The following is a 21,161-nucleotide window of genomic DNA, read 5'->3' on the forward strand; positions in this document are numbered from 1 at the left end:
TGGAATGGAGAGAAAATAGTAAACCCAAGGGTACTTTGCAGAAAGAAATGTTAAGTCTTTGCAACACATTGAGTACTAGAGATGAAGGCAAAGAAAGAACCAGTGGTGAAACCAGGGTTGCTAGTGAGAAGAAAGATTTGAATGAGGTGAATGGGAAAGAGGGGCCCTTTAATGAGTTTAGTTTTGCAAATATTACCTGTAGGCATTTTACAATTAGCACAGGAACGCTAGTAAGAGGTCAGGGCTGAGGGACAGCTTTGGGAGCCTTGGAAACACAAATCCCTGAAATATGGCTAAATAAAAGTTTCTTTCTCATTTGTGTTACACTCCACTGGGGGGTAGGTAGGCCTAGGTCATTTATGAATCCAAGCTTCTTCCCTCATATGGCACTGCCGTCTTAAACAGCTGACATCCAAGGTGGCTGCAGAAGGGTTAAATCTTAAGGACCTCATGGGAAATTTTAGAGGCCCTGAAGAGGCATGTATAACTTCTGCCCACATTTTACTGGGGATGCAACTTAACTGCAAAATTTAATCTATTGGCAGAGGAAAAGAAACTTAGGATTCGTAAGAACTTGGTCAATCCTTCCTCTTCCACACACATGGTAATAAGAAGAAAGAGCTGTAAGAGTGGATGAATTCATTGAGGATAGGATAGAGTAAACAATTTTAGAGGAAAGAGGTCAAGGAACACAGATAATAAATGGAAGAAGAGGTCCCGCAAAGGACTCAGAAATGTTAGAGAGCCTGGAAGAGACCAGCCCTGCATAGAGTTGAAAGTGCCAAGATGAGGGAGGCAAATTTCCAACAGGAGGGAAAATGCCTGCTTTTTCTAAGACTCTTGCTTTTGGAGACAAAGAACATCACAATAATTAGAAAAGGACTTATACATTCATATCCCACTTTAAAACCATCATTAGCTTGTCTTTATGAGCAGTTTGAAACCCCAAACCTATCTGCCTGGCTTTCAATGCCTTCTTTGCTGGCCCCGTCTCCTATCCACCCTTCGCCCAGGAGATCCCAGGCCCAGGGCTGCTCACCATCCCCAAGCCTGCCATACTATCTTCATGGCTTTAATTTCATAGCTTCTTCCACCCATCAAAGTCCAGGCTTTCCTCAAGCCCTACACCATCCAGGAACAAGGCCTTTTCTGATTTTCCCTGTCATCATCAACCTCCCCATATTCCATCAGCCTTTTGATCCTTCCTCTACTTTGGCGTGTGGACATCCACTTTGTATCTGTTATATGTTCACGTGACTGGCTCCCTCAATACCCCATGGGTTTCTAAGCATTGAAGCAGGGCCACTGGGATGTACAACTCCAGAACAAACCAGACAACATTAGAATCTAGGTCAGGGGCTGGCAAACATTTTCTGTAAAGGGCCATATAGTATTTTAGGCTTCGTGGGCCATTTGGTTTCTGTCACAACTACTTAACTGTGCCATATAAGTGCAAAGAATAGCCAGAGACAATATGAAAATAAGCAAGAGTAGCTGTGTTCCTGTAAAACTTTATTTATGAGATATGTGGTAGGCTGGATTTAATCCATAGTCCCTAATTTGCTGCTTCCTGATCCACGTAAATTATACTTTCTGCAGCACAGTGTGAACGGGTTCCTTTGAAATGTAATCAGGAAAGCCCTGGAAAGAATTGATATGCACCTTAGTCATCTTTGTATCTTTCGCCCTACCTCTCACCATCGCCTAGTACAGTGCCTTCCACGTAGTATACCATCAATGTTTATTTTTGTTTTTCTCAATTAAATATGCCTGAAACGATACCAATTCAGTAAATCATAACAACATTTTGAGGACTTAATTACCTTTGAAAACTATCCTGCAAGTTTGTAGTTAGGTAGTTCAGGAAGGGATCATGTAATCCCAAGAATCATAAAAAGAATGTGACAGAGGAAGATGTGAGCTAAGAACATCTAAGGATTAGCAGCCAAAGGATGAGAATCTGACATCAGAGCTGGGTAAAAGCAGTGAAAAGCATTTCAATTCGGAGCGCCAGCACCAAGGAACATCACATCATATGTAATAGATGTCTCACAACACCCTCTAAATCCGTGTGAATAATGCATTTAATGCCAGCACTTCAGTGCTGGAAAGATGTTCGTGATTTGGAGGAAACTCAGAGACCAACTAAAATGATTAAGAGACTGAAAGGATTCATTTATGAGCAGCTATAAAAGAAGCCAAGTACGTGTTTGGCTTGCTGATGGTCAGAAGGAGATGGGGAAAAGGTTTACAAATTACTGAATACTGAAAACACCAGGAAGGGAAGGAATGGCGGTCAGCTCTATTGGATTTAGCTCTTTGTATGAACACATCTCAGGCACTGACAAATTCCTCTCATTATCGGGTCTTAAAACATTTACGGGCTCTCTGAATAATATATGACCAGGAATGCTGTGATTGATAATGCTCTATTATTACAGAAGAACAGGATTGCTTCATAAGAGCAAATGCAGGACAAATTATTGTTTATTAATGAAGGGAACATTCCAGGAATGCTAGGTATGCTGAGAAAATAAAAACTCACTCACAGTCCACTCTTAGAATTATCAAATATATGCAATTGTGGGTAAGAGCATATAGCTTAGAGTTGTTGAAATTAAAGCACAAAGATGCAAAGATAGCTAGATATTTTCTTCCTTCCTTCCTTTCTTCCTTCCTTTTTTCTTTCATTCAATTATTCACCCATCCATCCATTCATCCATCCCACATAACTAACACCTACCCACTATTTGCCAGGTCCTGTGCTAGTGATATAAAGAGTCAAACTGCGCAGGGGCCTGTTCTCAAAAAGAACGTTTGGGGGAAGAACGTTTGTAGCAGCAAAATTTATAGTCGTAGAAAATAAAATAGAAGATAACTTAAATGTCCTGTAATGTGGAGTGATTAATCATGGTATGGATCATTATGTAAGCATTAGATTATGATTTAGAAGAAAGTTAAATGACATGGGAAATGCTTATTTTAAAGGTCAAAGGGAAAATGCAAGATACAAACTTTGCGATCCTAGTAGTGTTTATGTGTGTTTGGAAAGGAAATCCACTAGTCAGACTGAGTTCCAATTCCAATCTTAGCTCTGTCACTTATTAGTTTTGTGAACTTGGGTGATAATTTAACCCCTCTGTACCCCAGTTTTCTCATTAGAAAACGGGGATAATACAGCTGTTGTAAGGGTTAGAAAATTAATACATGTAAAATGCTTAAAATACTGGCTTGCAAGCACTAGTGATAGTCACCAAAAAAATAGGAAACCCTATTTAAAAATTAGTACTGGAGAGTACACATTCAGTTGGCAGTTTGGTAAATGTCCTTTTTAGTCTGGCATACAATATGTTACAACTTTGTACACTTATTTCCCCCCTTATACTTTAAAAAATAGTTGTAAATTGAGTGAGATGAGGAAACATCCATTGCAAGTAAAAAGCATTTGCTTTCAGAATCTGCTTTGTCAAATTATAACACTTAATAAACACACAACCAAACACTCGGCAGGGTTATAAAAGTTTCCTTTTTAACCAGATACTTTCTCAAGGCTAGAGCCCTGATGTTTTACTTTGGTTGAATATTCTTGAACTGTGAGAGTTTAAAACTATTTACAACTGTGTTTTCATGTCAGTTAGGATCAGTAAATTAACAGAAATTAAAAATTGGTTTCTGAAGGGCCTAAGGCCATACACAGTTTATTTCTCATCCAAGTTTTGGGATTATCTTAATTATATTTGTTTTTAAATGTTAGGAAAAAATAGAAGTGAGCAGTTTTAATAACAGTGTCCATTCTATTCTACCTTGAAGTTTTGTTTTTATTTCTCTTCATTAAGGGAATTCTTTTATTATTATTATTTTAATTGATAGGTAAAAATTGTATATATTTTTGGTATACAACATATTCTGATAGAAGTATACATCATGAAATGGCGAAAACAAGCTATTTAATATATGCATTACCTCACATACTTATCTTTTTGTCCTGAGAACACTTAGAACCTACTCTCATTAGGGGAATTCTCGTAGTCATGTTTGGAGCTAGTCTCGGGGGTGAAGCTACTTCAGCAGGTGGGCTATACTAAGAAAGATGAACAAGGGCCACGGGCAGGGGATGTGTGACTTTTACGGCTCTGCCCAGAACCTACAAAGTGGAATTGATGCATTGCTTAAGCGCTTTCTTAAGGAAAGGCTAGAAAATACTTGACCAAGGAAATGAGGTTATTCTATTGTTTACACCACTAAGAATCTGATTTCTCTGAAAGCTTTCATAGCATCTCTCTCTCTCTCTCTCTCTCTCTCTCTCTCTCTCTCTCTCTCTCTCTCTCTCTCTCTCTCTCTCTCTCAGGTCTCCTATGTAAAAGCGATTGACATCTGGATGGCGGTGTGCCTTCTGTTTGTGTTTGCCGCCTTACTGGAATATGCAGCGGTGAATTTTGTCTCCCGGCAACACAAGGAGTTCCTGCGCCTCCGAAGAAGACAGAAGAGGCAGAATAAGGTACAGTTGGCCCTCAGTGCAGACAAAGTCAAGTAGAGCTCGAGGTGGTTAACGAGGCAATGTAATTGAGAAAACAGAACATGCAATGAGCAAGAAGCTAAGGTTAATTTTTTTCCTCATTTGTCCTAGTACACTGAATTACTGCACAGGTTAATTCTTTGAAAATTGGGGCCAGGTTTTTAGATTTAGCAAATAAAAATACAGGGTGTGTAGTTAAATTTGAATTTCAGATAATCAACAAAATTTAGTATAAGTATGTCCCAAGTATTGCATGGGTGAATTTTATGTTGATCCTCATTGGGATATAAACTGAATTTGACATAGTTACTTTAAAATCCTGATGGTTTTCAATATTGACAATTTGTGTATGTGTGTGTGTGTGTGTGTGACTTTGTGCACATAACTGATCTGATTGCCTTTTTTCACCAATCGCTCTGGCTTTATGTAAATAATGCCCTGCTCATGTAGACTGCAACCTGATAAATCCAATTAGACTGATGTCATTGTCTTGCCTTAAACTATAATGCAGAAAACTAAGTTTCACGCTATCCAGAGGTTTGAGGTTTGAAATACATAGCTCAAGATCTCCAGTTCAATGGTTCCCAAACTTGCTGGGACATTAGAATCACCTGGGGATTTTTCAAAAATTCCAAGCCTTGGCCACAACCCACAACAATTAAATCCCAATCTGAGGATGGGGCACAGGCATCAGTATTTCTGCAGCTCCCCAGGCAATTCCAGTGTGCAGACACGTTTGGAAAGCATTCACTGCTCAGGGTTTTACAACCCATTCTCATATAGGATACTAGAAGGCTTGCACCTATTTTCCATTTCAGACTCTGGAGATAAACATGTCCTTTGATATGGACAATGTTATCACCTGTAATAACTAGAGAATTGAAGTTAAAATTTTACATACAGTAGATGAGAAATATTTTTCAAAATCCATTCCAAAAAATATTTGATAAATTGAGCCCATTGGTGACGCCATAGTTATATGCCACTCTGTTGGTGAAAAAATGAAAATGTTTCACTGTCAGCCTTAATGCTTCCAAATATCTAGATGTAAAGTTGAACGTTTGTTGTGAGTTAGACATTGCTTAAATTGAGGAGTTGAATGTTTTTCATAGGAATTTTTGTAATATTGTATGGAAGATTCTTGGGTTGTATCTGAGCTCTGTAGAAATGAGTTTTGTGATTGATTAGCAATATCTGACATAACAGAATAACAGCTATTAAAGAATATTTTTAAAAGTATAACTAATAAATGAACGGGGTGGGGTAGGGAATGTGGAATAATAAAAAGACAAAATTAATCTAAAAGAAAGGGGAAATGCAGAACAAGAAAGATAAAGAGAAAGCAAGTAGAAAAGTGGTAGATTAAACCCAAATATATCAATAAATTCATAAAGAAAAATAGACCAAATGCTTCAATTGACCTGAAACTGTAAAATTACTAAGGGAAAATATAGGTGAAACACTTCAGGAACTAGGTCTGGGCACAGAGTTTATGAACATGAGCCTGAAAGCACAAGCAGTAAAAGAAAAAATAAACAAATGGGACTATATCAAACTAATTGTTTCCTTCTGCACAGCAAAGGAAACAATCAACAGAGTGAAATGACAACCTACAGAGTAGGAGAAAATTTTTGCTAACTATGCATCTGACATTGTATATCTAGAATATACAAGGAACTCAAACAATTGCACAGTAAAAAAACAAATAACCCAATTAAAAAATGGGCAAAGGAACTGAATAGACATTTTTCAAAGGAAGACATACGAATGGCCAACAGGTACGTGAAAAACTGCTCAACATCACTAATCATCAGGGAAATGCAAATTAAAACTATATTGAGATACAATCTCACCCCAGTTAGACTAGCTATAATCAAAAAGACAGTCAATAACAAATGCTGGTGAGGGTGTAGAGGGGAACGCTCTACACCCTCACCAGAAGGGAACGCTCCTGCACTGTTGGTGGGACTGTAAATTTTTACAACCACTATGGAAAACAGTTTGGAGGTTTCTCAAACAACTACGGACAGATCTTCCATATGATCCAGCAATCCCACTTCTGGGTATATACCCAGAAGAATGGAAATCATCATGTCAAAGGGATACCTGCACTCCAATGTTCATCGCAGCTCTGTTTACAATAGCCAAGACGTGGAACCAACCTAAATGTCCATCGATGGATGATTAGATAAGGAAACTGTGGTATATACACAATATGGAATACTACTCTGCCATAAAAAAGAATGAAATTCTCCCATTTGCAACAACATGGATGAGCTTGGAGAAACTTATGTTGAGTGAAATAAGCAAAGCACAGAGGGACAAATACCATATGTACTCTCTCATAAGTGGGAGCTAAGAGATAAAGAAGGAAGGATAGAAAGACCATGGTAGTGCATTGGTCTTGCAGAGGGGGAGAACATACCTAGGGCTACAAAGTGGAGTGGGAGAGGGGAAGGGGGGAAGGGGATAGAGACTGGGGGATAATTAAGTGGGGGACAAGGGTCCAAACGCAATTTGTGGCAATGGGCAAGCTGCCAGTGTGAATCTGGCCTTCACATCTTGGACACAAGGGGTGACAACCAGTTCTGTATTTATTCATTCATGAATATTCATAACCAAAAAAAAAAGACAAAGATTGTCAGACAAAATTTAAAAATTCAATAAAACCCAACCCTATCCTTTCTGCAATGGACACAACTATCATATAAGAATACAGAAAGCTTGAAAGTAACTGTGAGGATAAAGATGCACCATGCAAACACTAACCAAATGAAGCCAGTTTAGCTGTCCTGATATTAGAAAAAGTAGACTTTAACACAAAAAGTATTACTAGAAAGAGATATTTCATAATTAAAAAGATCATTTCAATGGGGGTATATAATAATTAAGGATATGTATGAAACCAGTAACATGGCTTCACAAAGATTAAACTAGTACACACAAAGATTAAATTGACAAAAATACAGAAGAAGTACACAAACCCACAGTCATAGCGAGAGATTTTAACACACCTCTCTTAGCAACTGATAGAAGAAAGCAAACAAAAAGATCACTAAAGTTATAAAACATTTAACACAATTAACAAACTCACTGCACCCGCAAATGCAGAAAACACATACTTTTCAAATGCAGAAAGATCATTTCAATAAGTTTACCATTAGCTGAATCATATCACAACAAATATCAAATAGCTAAAATCATATGGAGTATGTTTTCTGATTACATGGAATTAGGCTAAAAATCAACAATAAGAAGATAACTAGAAAAATGTCCATAAATTTGGAAATAGCAACATACTTCTAAAATAATGCAGGAGTCAAAAAAGAATAAAAGTTAGAAAATGTTTTGAATTGAAAGATAAATTATATATATATATCAAAATATATATGTTGTGCTAAAGCCATGCTTAGCAAAAAATGCATACTTCAAATGCGTATTTTAGAGAGATGGAAGGCTGAAAATCAATTACCTAAGCATCTATCTCATGAAGATAGAATGATGAATAATAAATTAAATTCAAAGAGTGTAGAATGGGAAGAAAGTTAAGAAAATATCTCAAGAGCAAAGATTAATAAAATAAAGAATGGTCCATTGAGTTTACTAATTACCTTGTCACGAATATTTCCAGTTCAGTGTTTGGGGAGAAACCAGATGGTAGTAGTTCAAAGATTTAAATGGCAGGTGAGGATGTGGGGAAAGCAAATATAGACTACTTGAGAAATTAGCCTTCAAAGGAAGAGAAATAGGTAAAACAAATTTTCATACACCCTCACTCCCTTGCATCATCAGACGACTCATACAACATGAATATATGTATTTATTCATTCATTAAACATTTATTGAGCACCTACTATGGTAAGCCAGAGAATTATAGGAATACAGTAGAGAATGACACAAAGATGTAGGAAACGAGGTTGGAGAAAATTTAGGTTTATATAGTGCTTGGCAGGCTGGAATAAAGGATTATATTCTATTCTAACTAATTGAAATCCACTGGTTAGTTTCAACATAGCAAACAGGCTATTGAGTGGACAGTCATGTGGTCAAGAAGCAGCAGCAGATCAGTTAGGAGGCTACTGTAGGTGGCTTAGACTATCGTATTGGTCATGGGAATGGAGGGAAGTGGTCAAATTCAGGATTCATTGATTCAGTCCATAAATATTTATTTGCTCCCTACTATGTGCCAGGTACTGTCTAGATCCTTAGAATACATTGTTGAATAGGACGGACAAAATTTAATGCCTTGATGAAACTTACATCCTAGTGGTTATGCTTTAGAGGTAAAACCAATAGATCATGCTGATGCATTTGATGTGATGAGGTGAGGGGAAAAAGGAATTAAATATGACTCACAGATTTTTGGCTTAAGCAACTGGGTGGGTAGTGTTACCATTTATTAGGATGGGTACTACTGTGATAGAAGCAGATTTGGAGTGGAACTCAAGAGTCGTATTTTGATGGTGTGAAGTTTAAATGCCTATGAGACATTCCAGTAGAGTTGTCAAGTAATGTGCTCAAGAGAGAGATAAAAATCTGGAAATGTATATTTGGGAGTGACCAGCAAAGAAATAATGTTTCAAATCCACAAAAACAGGTGAGATCAACACTAAGAGAATGGAAATAAAAAGGCTCTGAGAGTGAAGCGCTCCATCATTTAGAAAGCATGTCTAGAGTGGGTTGAGCAGAAAAAGGAACAAAAGGAATGCTGGTAGACTTTGGATATCATTCACAATTGCCTTTGCTATTCAGGGGAGCATAGAAAGTGCTATGGAATAAAATGTGTGTCTGTGGGAGGATTTGTTTCCAAAATAAAAGAACATGTTTGAGAAAGGGAATACTCGGATAGCTTGCAGTAATAGGAGGGGCATAATTGAAATTTTACTGCCTTGAGGAGGTGAGAATTGTCTTAATGTCTCAAAATTAATGTCCTGAGGAGGTGAAAAAGGATAAGATCCAGAGCAAAGGGACGGGTTGGCCTTACGTTGGACAGATATTTTATACATTTTAATAATAAATTATTGCCAAGTCATTGATTAAAATACGAAAGCACAGAGAGGTTAAATAATTTGCATGCTTATGAGCCAGGAAGTGGCATAGCAGGATCCAGAGTGAGATACTGTCTCCAGAGTCTGTGTGCTTCACCACTGTACAGACAACATGGGAGAAGGACTATGGTGCCAGTCAATTGGTAGGTTCAATGATGGTTAGATGTAGGAGCTTCTAACTAATAGTTCCTATCATTTCCATGAATTCTGAGTCTGGTAATCAGCTGAGAGTGTGGTAGAAAGAAGAAATGTAGCTTTGAGGAAGAAGGAGCAAGTATTAAATAGTAGTTTTGGACAGTGGAAAAGCCATTGCTCCAAGGAGAGAGGTGGGGTCAGAATGCTGAGGCAGAGGCAGTTGGAGTGCCCATATGAGGTCTGTGGCTATGAATTTAAAATTATTAGGCATGTGTATTCCATCAGCAACCTTGCAGGCTCAGGTTCAGGTACTGAGATGACAGGTACTTAAGTTTAACTATAATTGAAGTGTCACCAGGTGAGTAGGAAAGTGGGTGGAAGACAAGGAAAAGACAATGGAGGAGCTGGAGGAAGAGACTATGGAAGGAAGGAAGGAATGGAGGGTGGGAGGAAAGGAAAGGGGAGGGAGGGAAGGAAAAAGAAAGAGATGGAGCAAAGTGAAGTTGAAGATGATTGCAAGGGAGTGGTTGTAGTGAGGAACCAGAAACTCTAAGATGGATAGAGAAGGGAGAACATGAAGGAGACACTGGCCATTTATGGACTGGCCATTTCACTAAGGTAAATAAAATGCTACGGTGGAAATAGTAAAGCTGGAAGGAAGAGAGAGAGAGACTCCAAATCAAGATTTCACAGAAAGTAAAGACAAAGATAAGGTTATAACCATATGAATATATGATTAAGGTTGTGTAGAGGAAATATTATTGACAGCAAGGCAGTCCAGGAATTGGGAGGCCTAGGATGGGGTCAGTTATCTATATTCATACTGAAGACACCCCACCCTCCCAGGAAAGGTGACATTAGTGAAAATGTTAGGTTGACAGGGAAATAGGTGCTAAATTCATCAACTAATAAGGGAGTGTGGCTGGGGATTGGTAGATAACAGCAGTGAGAAGGGAAATCAATGGTGAAATGTAAGACTTGAACTTCAGAGGCACCAAAGGAGGAAGGAGGAAAGGGAGATGGTCTGGATAATGCAATGCAGATCAAGAAGGACACTTGAGATTAAGGGGAGACTTCTTAGTGATGCAGTTGGCAGTTACAATCACTGCTTTATTTTCTAAAAAAAAAAAATTAAAGAAAAAATTATTGAGAAATGCAGGATTACATGTTTTGCATGGAGATGTTCTTGAGTTTGTGCATCTCAAAATGGATATTCAAAACACAAAGTTTAATTACCAAAGTTAAGACCTGGTGGGAGGGAGCTGGAGAGTAAAACAAATCATGCTTGACCTTTGCAGTCAAGGCTCCTAATTATCACTGATGAATGAATTTTGAAAAGAAGAGCAAAAGACGTTTCCAATTATTTGTCTCTTAGGAAAGGCAGCATTTTGAGACCAAACCATAGTAAGAAAAAAATGGTAACAAAAATTAACATTTATTGAAGGCTTATTATATGGCAGGTACTGTTCTAGACACTTCACATATAGTAATTAATTTTAATCCTCACTACAACTGTGTGAGTAATGCAGTCAGAGAGCCCAGCTTACCTGGAAGAGTTCTGGTTTATGTCTTTTATTCCAATACCTTGTGCAATTTAGCATTTGTCCTGGATTATTCATTTTAAACAAAATATTATTATTACTGATAGTTGCATTAAAATAAACTGCAATGGGTTTGGTTGAGCTCCATTTTGTACATCTGGTTCCTGTCATGGTGTGATCTCCTGGTGTGAACGTATGCACGTGCGGTAAAGTTCTCACTTTAACACGTGGTAAAATTTTTTAAAAAAAACAAATAAATAAATCATGATCCCAGCCTCTTTTCTTGACATTTTCCAGATGCAGTGTTATAACTAACACTCCCTTTCCAGAATACTTTGCAGGAAAATTGCTGATTAAATGAAGCGCATTCGGATACAAGAGGTTGAGGACAGATTTTTCTTTTGGTCTCAGTGATGCGACACTGCTTCCCCTATTGGCCACTTACGTTAGTCCATGGCATGGCATACGAATCCCATGTAGCCACCAGGTCACCACTTGGCGGGAACAGTGGAATACATGGAAAATCATAGGTTCTGTGAACAAGAAACAAAGAAGAAATAGAGACCGAGCAGTCTTGTTACTGAGCATCTGAATGTTCATTATTGAGTGGTTTTGTCATTTTGGGGGGGGGGGGGCATGATGTATATCTGTAGCAACTGGTTTTATTGTTTAATGATACTTTTTTATTTTGCAATAATCAACATTATAGAGTTGCAATGCCTATTTGTGCCAGTTTCCACTATCGAAATTGTTCTTCTTTGGATAAATTAAGTGGTCATCCTACCAGTAATTCAGGTATTGTTCTTATCGCATTTTACAGATGAGGAAACTAAAACAAAGAGAGGTTAAATAAAATGCCCAAAGCCCCACACACAAGCAGTCTGTCCCCGGAATCCTTGACTTTCACCACTGTGCACTCTGCTGTTCAGAGTTAACATTTTACATCTTACGTTATGATCCAGTAAAACACACACACACACACACACACACACACACACACACTTGAAACAATGCGTTGTAATATTTTCTATTTTTTTTTTAAATGTTGGCCGGGATTAGAGTGAGGCAAATGAGGTGGGTCATGCAAGAAAATGGTCAGATCTTGTTTCTATTTAAAATTTTGATATTCTCTTCACCATAAATTTTTGCATTAATAATGATTTTTTAAAATATTGTATTAAAATATCATTTATCTTGAGTACTGGAATTTGGGGCACCCCCTCAAATTTTGCACCTGAGGCTTCACTTGCCTTCCTCTAGTTCTGGCCCAGCTGGTCACAGACCCAATTGGTTGTGGCCTGAGTTAAAAACAAAATAAACCAGCACCCCCCCAAACAAAAATTAAAAATATTTAATTTTTCCAACACAAAAAGTCATCTCTTTAATTTCCCACTGAGAAACGGACCTCCAAAACATGGAGTTGATTCCTTAGAAGGTATAAGAGAAAACAAGGGCAGATCATTTCCCAAAGAGACAACGGCATTATGTTTTATTCAAGAAAGATATTTATTGAGCAAACACCTGAGATTACATTTACATGCATGGGAAGAGTGCTTGGTGTTTACTGAACAATCAAGTTATGAAATGGGGTCACTTTTAAGGAGGTGCCAGGCAATTTGCAACTGGGTGTATTTGCTTTGATTATCTTTTCTACATTTCGCAAAGCAGCCACTGTCAATTTTATCAAAGCAGAGTTTCTCAGAAACAATCACGCCCAGAGATCTTCACTGACAGAACTGGCCAAGCCCAGTCAATTAGAAGCTGACAGCCCAGGTCTATATGATAAAACCCTATTTTTTATGTTGTCTCCTCAGCTCCAATAAGTACTCACATCACGTGAGGGCAGTAACACATTCCCTGCAAGAACTTCAAAGCCTCACCTGTATTTATCTCGTTTTGTATCTGGCCACACCACAGCTTATTTCTGGCATTGTGCCTGATTTCATGTGTTTCTAGTTACCCAGATAGCCCTGACTTTTTGTTTATTTTCAGCAACTAAACTGAAATTGTGGCTGCTTGTGAACATGGTTTTGTTTAGACATCGTTTAGACTGTTCCACCTTCCCCGGAAAAAAATATGGGGCCTTTTAACCTGATTAGATAACAAGGTGATACTGCAAGGCCCTGGTCAAAATGTCTCAGATGATAGTAATTTGGAAAAGTGAGAATTCAGCACTCAATTTTTGGTCTTTTTCTCTACCCCCACCCCCAACACTCTTTTACCCATCCTTTAAGTCTTAGCTAAACTGCTAATTCCTCAATAGATCATTTCCTGATCCTACAGGACTGAAATAATCTCACTCTTTCCAGCACCCATAGTACCTAATTTATGGCACGTGTCACTTTCCAGTTATTCATTGGGCATGTTTTATGGAAGAATATAAAATTGAAATGATATTGGAAAATAACATTTAGGACATTTTACCTAGAAATAACATGAATTCTTCCCTTAACCAGTCATCTTCCTGTTAAGCTACTGGAGGGAAATAAACATACAAGGAAGGTGAGCTACTTTTATTTTTATCCAGGCTATAGCCTCAAATCCCAATGCAATGCCCCAGGCAGGAGAACAACTTAGAATAAGCCCTTGTCTCTCCACTTGGTGGGCCCAGAAGCCCTGCACTATTTTCTCTCCAGTGTTCCAAGGGCCTTACATCTTCCCATTCTAATGAGACATCAGGCCCCACTGGTCACCCGGGAGTGGCTTGTTAAATTCACAGGGCTCCACTTCCAGAAAGTATAATTCAACCAATCTCCCCTTTCAGACCAGCATTCCTCCTCCTTGGGGGTAAATATCTCTTTCCTCTCTTCCTGGAGACATACGTTCAAACACCTAATGATGGCAAACTGGCAGGTCTTCTCAAATATTCTCTGCTAAATTGACCTTATCCTTCCTATGATATGGCGAATGGCTCCTCACCATGCTGGTCACCCTTCTTCTAGTTTGCTAATGAGCATCTTGAAGTATGAGTCACAGAACTTGAAAGATAGCCTAGGCATGATCAACATGTAACACAGAACAACAGTAGTATCCCCTTTCTTTATCTGGACTTTTGATTTTTTTTAATAGAGTACTCAATTATAGTAGTGCTTATAAGTAGTCATATTCCATGACTGGATCATTGTGACCTTGCTAATGCTTATTAATTTCCCAGTTTTTTTTTTCTGTTATAACACAAATAGTTTCAAGTTATTCCCTCTTAAGATGTTGATTTTTTTTTTCTAACCTAAATAAAGGACTTTATATTTATTTCTGTAAAATTTTACCTCATTGTATTTGGCTAATTGTTCTAGATTATATTAATGTTTTTAATATTGATTCAGGCATCTAGAAAACTAGCTACCACTTCTGGCTGTGTACTATAGGCAAATAGGTGTTAATGCCCTTTAGCCAAAGACCACCAGGAACAAGCCTGTAGTTAAACAAGTTGGGTTTATTACTCTTTGCAGTGGGCAGAATGCACACTATAAGGAGCTGGGGTGTGTCCATAAATTGGGTGGTTTTCGGGGGGGAAGTCTAAGGAAGCAGGGGTTTGCTCAAGATTAGATGTTGTCAGAAATTGGGGAAAATGTTATGATTGGGTGTCTCAATAAATCCTATCTATAGGAAAGCAAACTAGAATGAGGATAAAACTGTAATTGGTAAATATGTAGCAGTCACTTATTTCAATCAAGAGAGAAGGATGTTTAGTATTTTTTTTTGAGGCATAATGACCTTGATTTTGTCTGTGCTTAGACAAAATTATGAAGCAGTCTTGTGTTGTCTCACTTTCTCATGGTCTCAGACTGACTTTGTCTAAGGTTGGTATTCTGTGAAGTGACTTGAACTTTTGGAGTTGTGGTTTTCTGCTCCTAAAATGAAGGGGCTAAACTGCCAACATTCAAATGGAGGCTCTATAACTTACCACTTCTGTGACTTTGGTAGGCAGCATACTAAAACAAAACAAAACAAAGCAAAACAAAAACCTCTATGTGCCTCGGTTTCCTCATCGTTAGAATGGGATTAAATAATAATAGTCAACTCATAGGATTGTGGTGAAAATCAAATGAGTTATGAGTTCCCATCAGTAAAGCTCATTGAAACAGGCCCTGGCATGGGGTAAGTTCTATGTTTAGTGATTGCTCATTTTAGTATCCACTTTCTCCACCACATAGGTATGTAGCGAACTCTGGGTCATAAAGTTTCTGCTCAATTTATTGGGAAACATGTTCTATTAATCAAAATCAAATATCTTAGAAAATCTGCAATAACATGACTACATACCCCCTCCTCCATTTTTACTCCTCTTATCTTTCTCCCACAAAGGGAAATTAGATTGCAGAGCAAGATGTGGCCTGTATACAGTTGTTTTTATAATCATATGAATGAAATAATGAGTTCATGCTTTCACTGTGCAGTGTCTAAATGAGAGAAGTAGAAAGAATTGAGAGGAAGCTATTTTCTTACATTTTACCTTCCATTCATACTGGCTGTGTTTAAACTAGGGTTTAAGTACATGGGAACTTTCCCCAAATGTAGAAAACCCATGAATACCCTTCAAAACCAATTAGAATGTTAACTGACTTTGAAAGAAGGCTGTTGGAAAGCATGTGTCACTACCACTAAGTCTAATCAACCAACAAACATAAGCAAACAAACGAAGAACCCATTGAACTGTAATTAGAGTAGGTCAAAATTTGAGACTCCTGCTTAAGGTTTCTCACCTTTTTCTTTTCCTTTCCAAAGGCTTAGAGCAGTGGTTCCCCCCAGGGAACATTTGGTAATGTCTGGAGACATGTTTGATTGTCACACCCAGGGGAGGGGTGCTATTGGCATCTAGTAGGTAGAGACAAGGGATGCTACAAAACTTCTTACAACATACAGGACAGCCTCCAAAAACAAAGAATTGCCCAACCCTAAATATCAATAATGCCACACTGGAGAAGCCCTAGTTTGGAGCATTGTTTGGAGATAGTCTAAATCGTTTTCTGTTTCTTGTATGCAAATCATGTCTCTTCTGCAAACATTATCTGCCTACTAAGGCAGGAGAGCTCTTCCACTTCTGCTGACCTCAGTCAAAGTGAATTCCTGCAAGAGTCATATATAGGTGAGGCCCATTGGGTGATGGTCAGTTGTCTTTCCCTTATGTTAGAAAAAAGCAAGTTCTATCCAGTAGCCTATCTTTGAAATTTGATAACATGCATTCAAATTGAGTATGAAGGAAAGCTCCATCTGACTGGCTTATTTTATTAAGTAAAGACACAAATCATGTGGATTAATACACCACGTGCCCTAAGAAAACAGAATTATGATGCTATATATATTTCCATGCATGAAGTAAGGCAGGGCCCACATCTGGGAAATATTAGGTTCAGACTCTGAATTAATATCCAAATTCTGTGAGATGAAGATGCTTATATGTGGGTAGGAAAAAATTAAGTTCTTTATCACATGTATTTAGGAAATGCTCAGTAGTGTGAAGAGTCATAATGAAAGCTTATTTTCAGGATTAACACCTGAATGTGTGTGGTTCAACAGGTACACACAATGATCTGTAAAAGAGAAAGTAGAACAGCGTTAAACAAGGAGAAGACTGGTTTCATCCATTCTAGAAGGAATCCAGTGGGAACTTTCTAATTGAATTTGTTACTAATACAGGTAGAATGCGTAGGCTACTCGCTACTTAGAGTAGCAATAAGCACAGGAATTGAGAATAACCCGTAATGAACACATTCGTCCAGTTGCAGACCACAACAAATAGTTCAGACTGGCACTGGCGTACACACCACACCCTGACCGTCCTGTTCCAGACCAGGGCTCCTCAAACTTTAGTGCACATGAGAATCACCTGGAGGTCAAAGAAAAATACAGATTCCTGGACTCCAGCCTGAGAGATTCTGATTCATTAGGTCAGGACAGGGCCCGTGGTTTTACTTTTCTAGGAAGTGCCAGGTGACAGGTGATGGTCCAGAGAATCCCCAAAATACCTTCTGGTAATTGCAATGCTGTGATTACTTAATACCTTTGCCACTAATGTGTCCATAGCCATGTCAAAGACCTTAACCCCAGTAATTGATTCTATGTTGGAAAACTAGCCATTGAAAAATTAACAAATAAAAATAAGGTACTTTGTAAAAGATGTGTTTAGACTCAAAGTCCCTACAGGTCTCGAAACTGCATAATCATAGTTCTATTTTTTTTTTATTTCAAGAATATAGTGAGACTGTGTGTGTTCTCTTTTATCATTTCCTGTTTTTCTGTATTCTGCCACATGTTTGCACAAGGTGTTTAAAGAAGATTTCATAGATCATTAATTAAGGTAACAACTGCTTCCTTAGCAAGCATGATGTTGAAGAGATTGTAACTGCTTTTCCAGGGAGGCAGAAGGTGTGTTTATGTTTTATTTTAAAGGTTGAGGAGTTTAGATGAGGCTTTAACAGACCTGTGTGGATTAGGAATATGGACTAAATTGTGAAAGCCATCAAGAATAAATAAATGTCATAATAAATAAATTAATGTCATAATACTTTGTAATTCCTCATATCAACAGGATATAGAGCTGGTGCTTGTCAGGGACATAACAACTTGAAGTATTTTTAAGGTGTTTTCTTCCAAGCATGTTCCATTTTGTTAGGTATCATGACAGACTTATTTTAGAGGTTGCAATATGGAATTCTCTTTTGTAAGATGCAAAGTGATTTGCAGAAGCATCCTGGCAAATAAAATCCCTATTTTTTTTAGTGTCTCCCTCCAATTCTCTCTTTCATCTCAGGCTATTTCCCATTATCTCTATTTTCTTTACTACCTTCCTTCCTACTGGATTATATGTTTCTGTCTCTCTGATTTTCTACTCTTCATAATTTCCTCTTTCCCTCTACTCTCAATCTCATCTTTTCAGACTATCTCATTTCATTCATTCATTCATTCATTCATATATTCACTGTAAATACATTGCACACGTACAATGAGCCATCCACAAAGTCCAATAGACTCTGCTCTTGGGATGCTCAAGGTCCAGGGAAAGACAGACTAACGAGCAGACACATTTTCTGTGTACATATGACATGTGTTATGATAGAGGCCATAGGAGTGTTCTGGAAACACACTGGAGGGGCCCTGTGGAAAACGTTGTCGGTGATGCCCCAGCCATATCCCCATGGCACTCATTGTTTCCATATGCTCTGTTGGCTTTCTACTGCAAACACCACTCTGCCTTGGTGTGGGGAAAGGGAGGGTGTCTTATTCAGGTTCCAGCAACATGCTCAGGTTTTGCAAGGCAGGCTGGAAATGCTGAGTACTTAACACTCCAGGAACAGCCCTCTATCAATAATAGCTGGGGGCTGGAGACAGATGTCCTTGTTTTCTTGTCCCTCTGAAACATGTTCTGTACTGGCTTCAACGATTCCCAGTGGGATTGAGCCCCAACTGCCCACAGTAAAACCTGCTTACCATTGCACCCTGAATTGATGACTTTCCTTTCCCTGCCTTACTTGTCCCCTCCTCTATTGATGCTTCCTGAGATAACCTCCCAAATAAACTACTTGCATTCACATCCCTGCCTCAAGATCTTCTAGAAAAAACACTAAGGCAAGCATTAAACCAATACCTGGGTTCCCTCATATATGAGTACCAAAACAGGAAGGTAGAGAGCTGAACAGGTGCCAGGCAAGGAAAGGCTTTGCACCATGCTAACAAGTTCGGACTTCCTCCTGAAGGCAATGGACATAAAATAAGGGTTTTTAAATAGGGGAATGGCACAATCAGATTCACATTATGGAAAAATCAATTCTGTTGGACACACTGGATAATACTTCAAACAGACCAGGACTGGAGACAGGAGAACAATAGAAGGTTCTTGTTGTAATCAAAACCAGAGATGTGAGGGCCTGAAAGGTATCAAGAAATTAAATGATTTTTAGAAAAATAATAAGAACCACAGCTCTCCCATGAGAGAGTCTTCGTGGCGAACCAAACACACTCACTCAGCAGCAGAAGAATTGAGTTCTCAGTACTCTCCAGAGATGAGTCATGCTGTGGATTGATTGAATTGTGTCCCCAGAGTTCATATATTAGAAGCTTAATTCACACTGTAACTGTTGAGGGTGGGAAATCCTATTATGGTAATTGAAAGGTGGGGCCTTGAAGAGGTGATTAGATTCTAGGACTATGCTATAGTGAATGGATTAAAAATGGTGGTCAGGGGCGTGGTTCTGAGGACTTTAAAAGAAGAGCACATGAGAGTCTCTCTCTCTCTGCTCCATCATTTTCTGCCATGTGAGACCCCTTGGTCACTGTTGCTACCACCAAGGCCTTCACCAAAAGTGTTCCCTGGACTTTGGACTTCCAAGACTCCAAAACTGTAAGCAATAATTTTTGTTTTCTTTATAAATCACCTGGTTTTGTGTATTTTGTTATAAGCAACAGAAACGGACTAATACAAGTCATGTGGCAGTGGAAAATGCACGTGGGCTGGACCAGCAGTTTGCTGGCCTATACCTGAACTCTTCAGATAATCAGAGTGAAGGGAGTACAGCCAGCAAAGAGCACTATATCCCTCCTCACCTAAGAAACAGAGAAGCTACTAAAGGATTCTACAATAGAGATAGCTCAGTGTGGAGTTCCAGTAAAGATAAGGACGCATACAGCAGTTTTGGGTCCCATAGTGATTCAAGAGGGAAGTGTAATTTCTTCAGTGATTGTGGAAGTGGATTGAAGGGAGGGTTTGATGATCGTAGATGGAGTCACTATGATGGCATTGGCAGCCATGATGATAGAAGTGGCTTTGACAAATTTGGAATGTGGTGCAAACAGTCGCTGGTGTGACAAATCAGGTGAAGATGATTGGTCAAAACCACTCCCACCAAGTGAACGCTTGGAATAGGAACTCTTTTCTGGAGGCCACACGGGGATTAACTTTGAGAAATATGATGAGATTCCAGTTGAGGCAACAGGGAACAACTGTCCTCCACATATTGAAAGTTTCAGTGATGTTGAGATGGGAGAAGTTATGATGGGAAACATTGAGCTTACTTGTTATACTCACCCAACTCCGGTGCAAAAGCATGCTATTCCTATTATCAAAGAGAAAAGAGACTTGATGGCTTGTGCCCAAACAGGGTCTGGAAAAACTGCAGTGTTTCTCTTGCCCATCTTGAGTCAGATTTACTCAAGTGGTCCAGGCGAGGCTTTGAGGGCCATGAAGGAAAATGGAAGGTACGGGTGCTGTAAACAATATCCCAATCTCCTTGGTATTAGCAATAATGAGAAAATTGTCAGTACAGATCTATGAGGAAGCCAGAAAATTTTCATACCAGTCCAGAGTTCGTCCTTTCATGGTTCATGGTGGTGTTGATATTGGTCGGCAGATTTGAGACTGAGAACGTGGATGCCATTTGTTAGTAGCCACTCCAGGCCATCTAGTGGATATGATGGAAAGAGGAAAGATTGGATTAGACTTCTGCAAATACTTGGTGTTAGATGAATCTGATCAGATGTTAGATATGAGGTTCAAATCTCAGATACATAGGATAGTTGAACAAGATACTATGCCTCCAAAGGTGTCTGTCACACTATGATGTTTAGTGCTACTTTTCCTGGGGAAATACAGATGCTTGTTCATGATTTCTTGGATAAATATATGTTCTTTTAAAATTTATTTATTTATTATGAATATTCATGAGATACAAAGCTAATTGTCACCTCTCAGGCCCATGATGTGAGGGCCAGACTCATACTGGGGGCATACCCATTACCAGAAATTACTTTTGTACCCTGTGTCCTCCACCCAATTATCCCCAACCTCCCTCCCACTCCCCCTTCCCCCTCACTCCACTTTGTAGCCCTAGGAATGTTCCCTCCCTCTGTAAGACCAATGCACTACCATGGTCTTTCTTTCTTTCCTTCCTTTCTCTCTTAGCTCCCACATATGAGTGAGCACATGCA

At 38.7% G+C, this 21,161-nt stretch overlaps 1 protein-coding gene across 4 annotated transcripts in view; it reads left to right on the top strand.

The window, feature by feature from the left end:
* Positions 1-21,161, top strand: part of GLRA2 (glycine receptor alpha 2) — a 193,924-nt gene that overhangs the window by 144,141 nt on the left and 28,622 nt on the right. For 3 of the 4 annotated variants that reach the window (XM_063083450.1, XM_063083451.1, XM_063083453.1), the window contains one exon: positions 4,349-4,498. In XM_063083450.1, coding sequence (XP_062939520.1) covers positions 4,349-4,498 — 150 coding nt within the window. Of the gene's footprint in view, positions 1-4,348; positions 4,499-15,325; positions 15,350-21,161 lie in introns of all 4 variants that reach the window. The other variant, XM_063083452.1, reaches the window with a different exon arrangement.

The sequence above is a fragment of the Cynocephalus volans genome, chromosome X (genome assembly GCF_027409185.1).
Source record: "Cynocephalus volans isolate mCynVol1 chromosome X, mCynVol1.pri, whole genome shotgun sequence".
Lineage (NCBI taxonomy): Eukaryota > Metazoa > Chordata > Mammalia > Dermoptera > Cynocephalidae > Cynocephalus > Cynocephalus volans.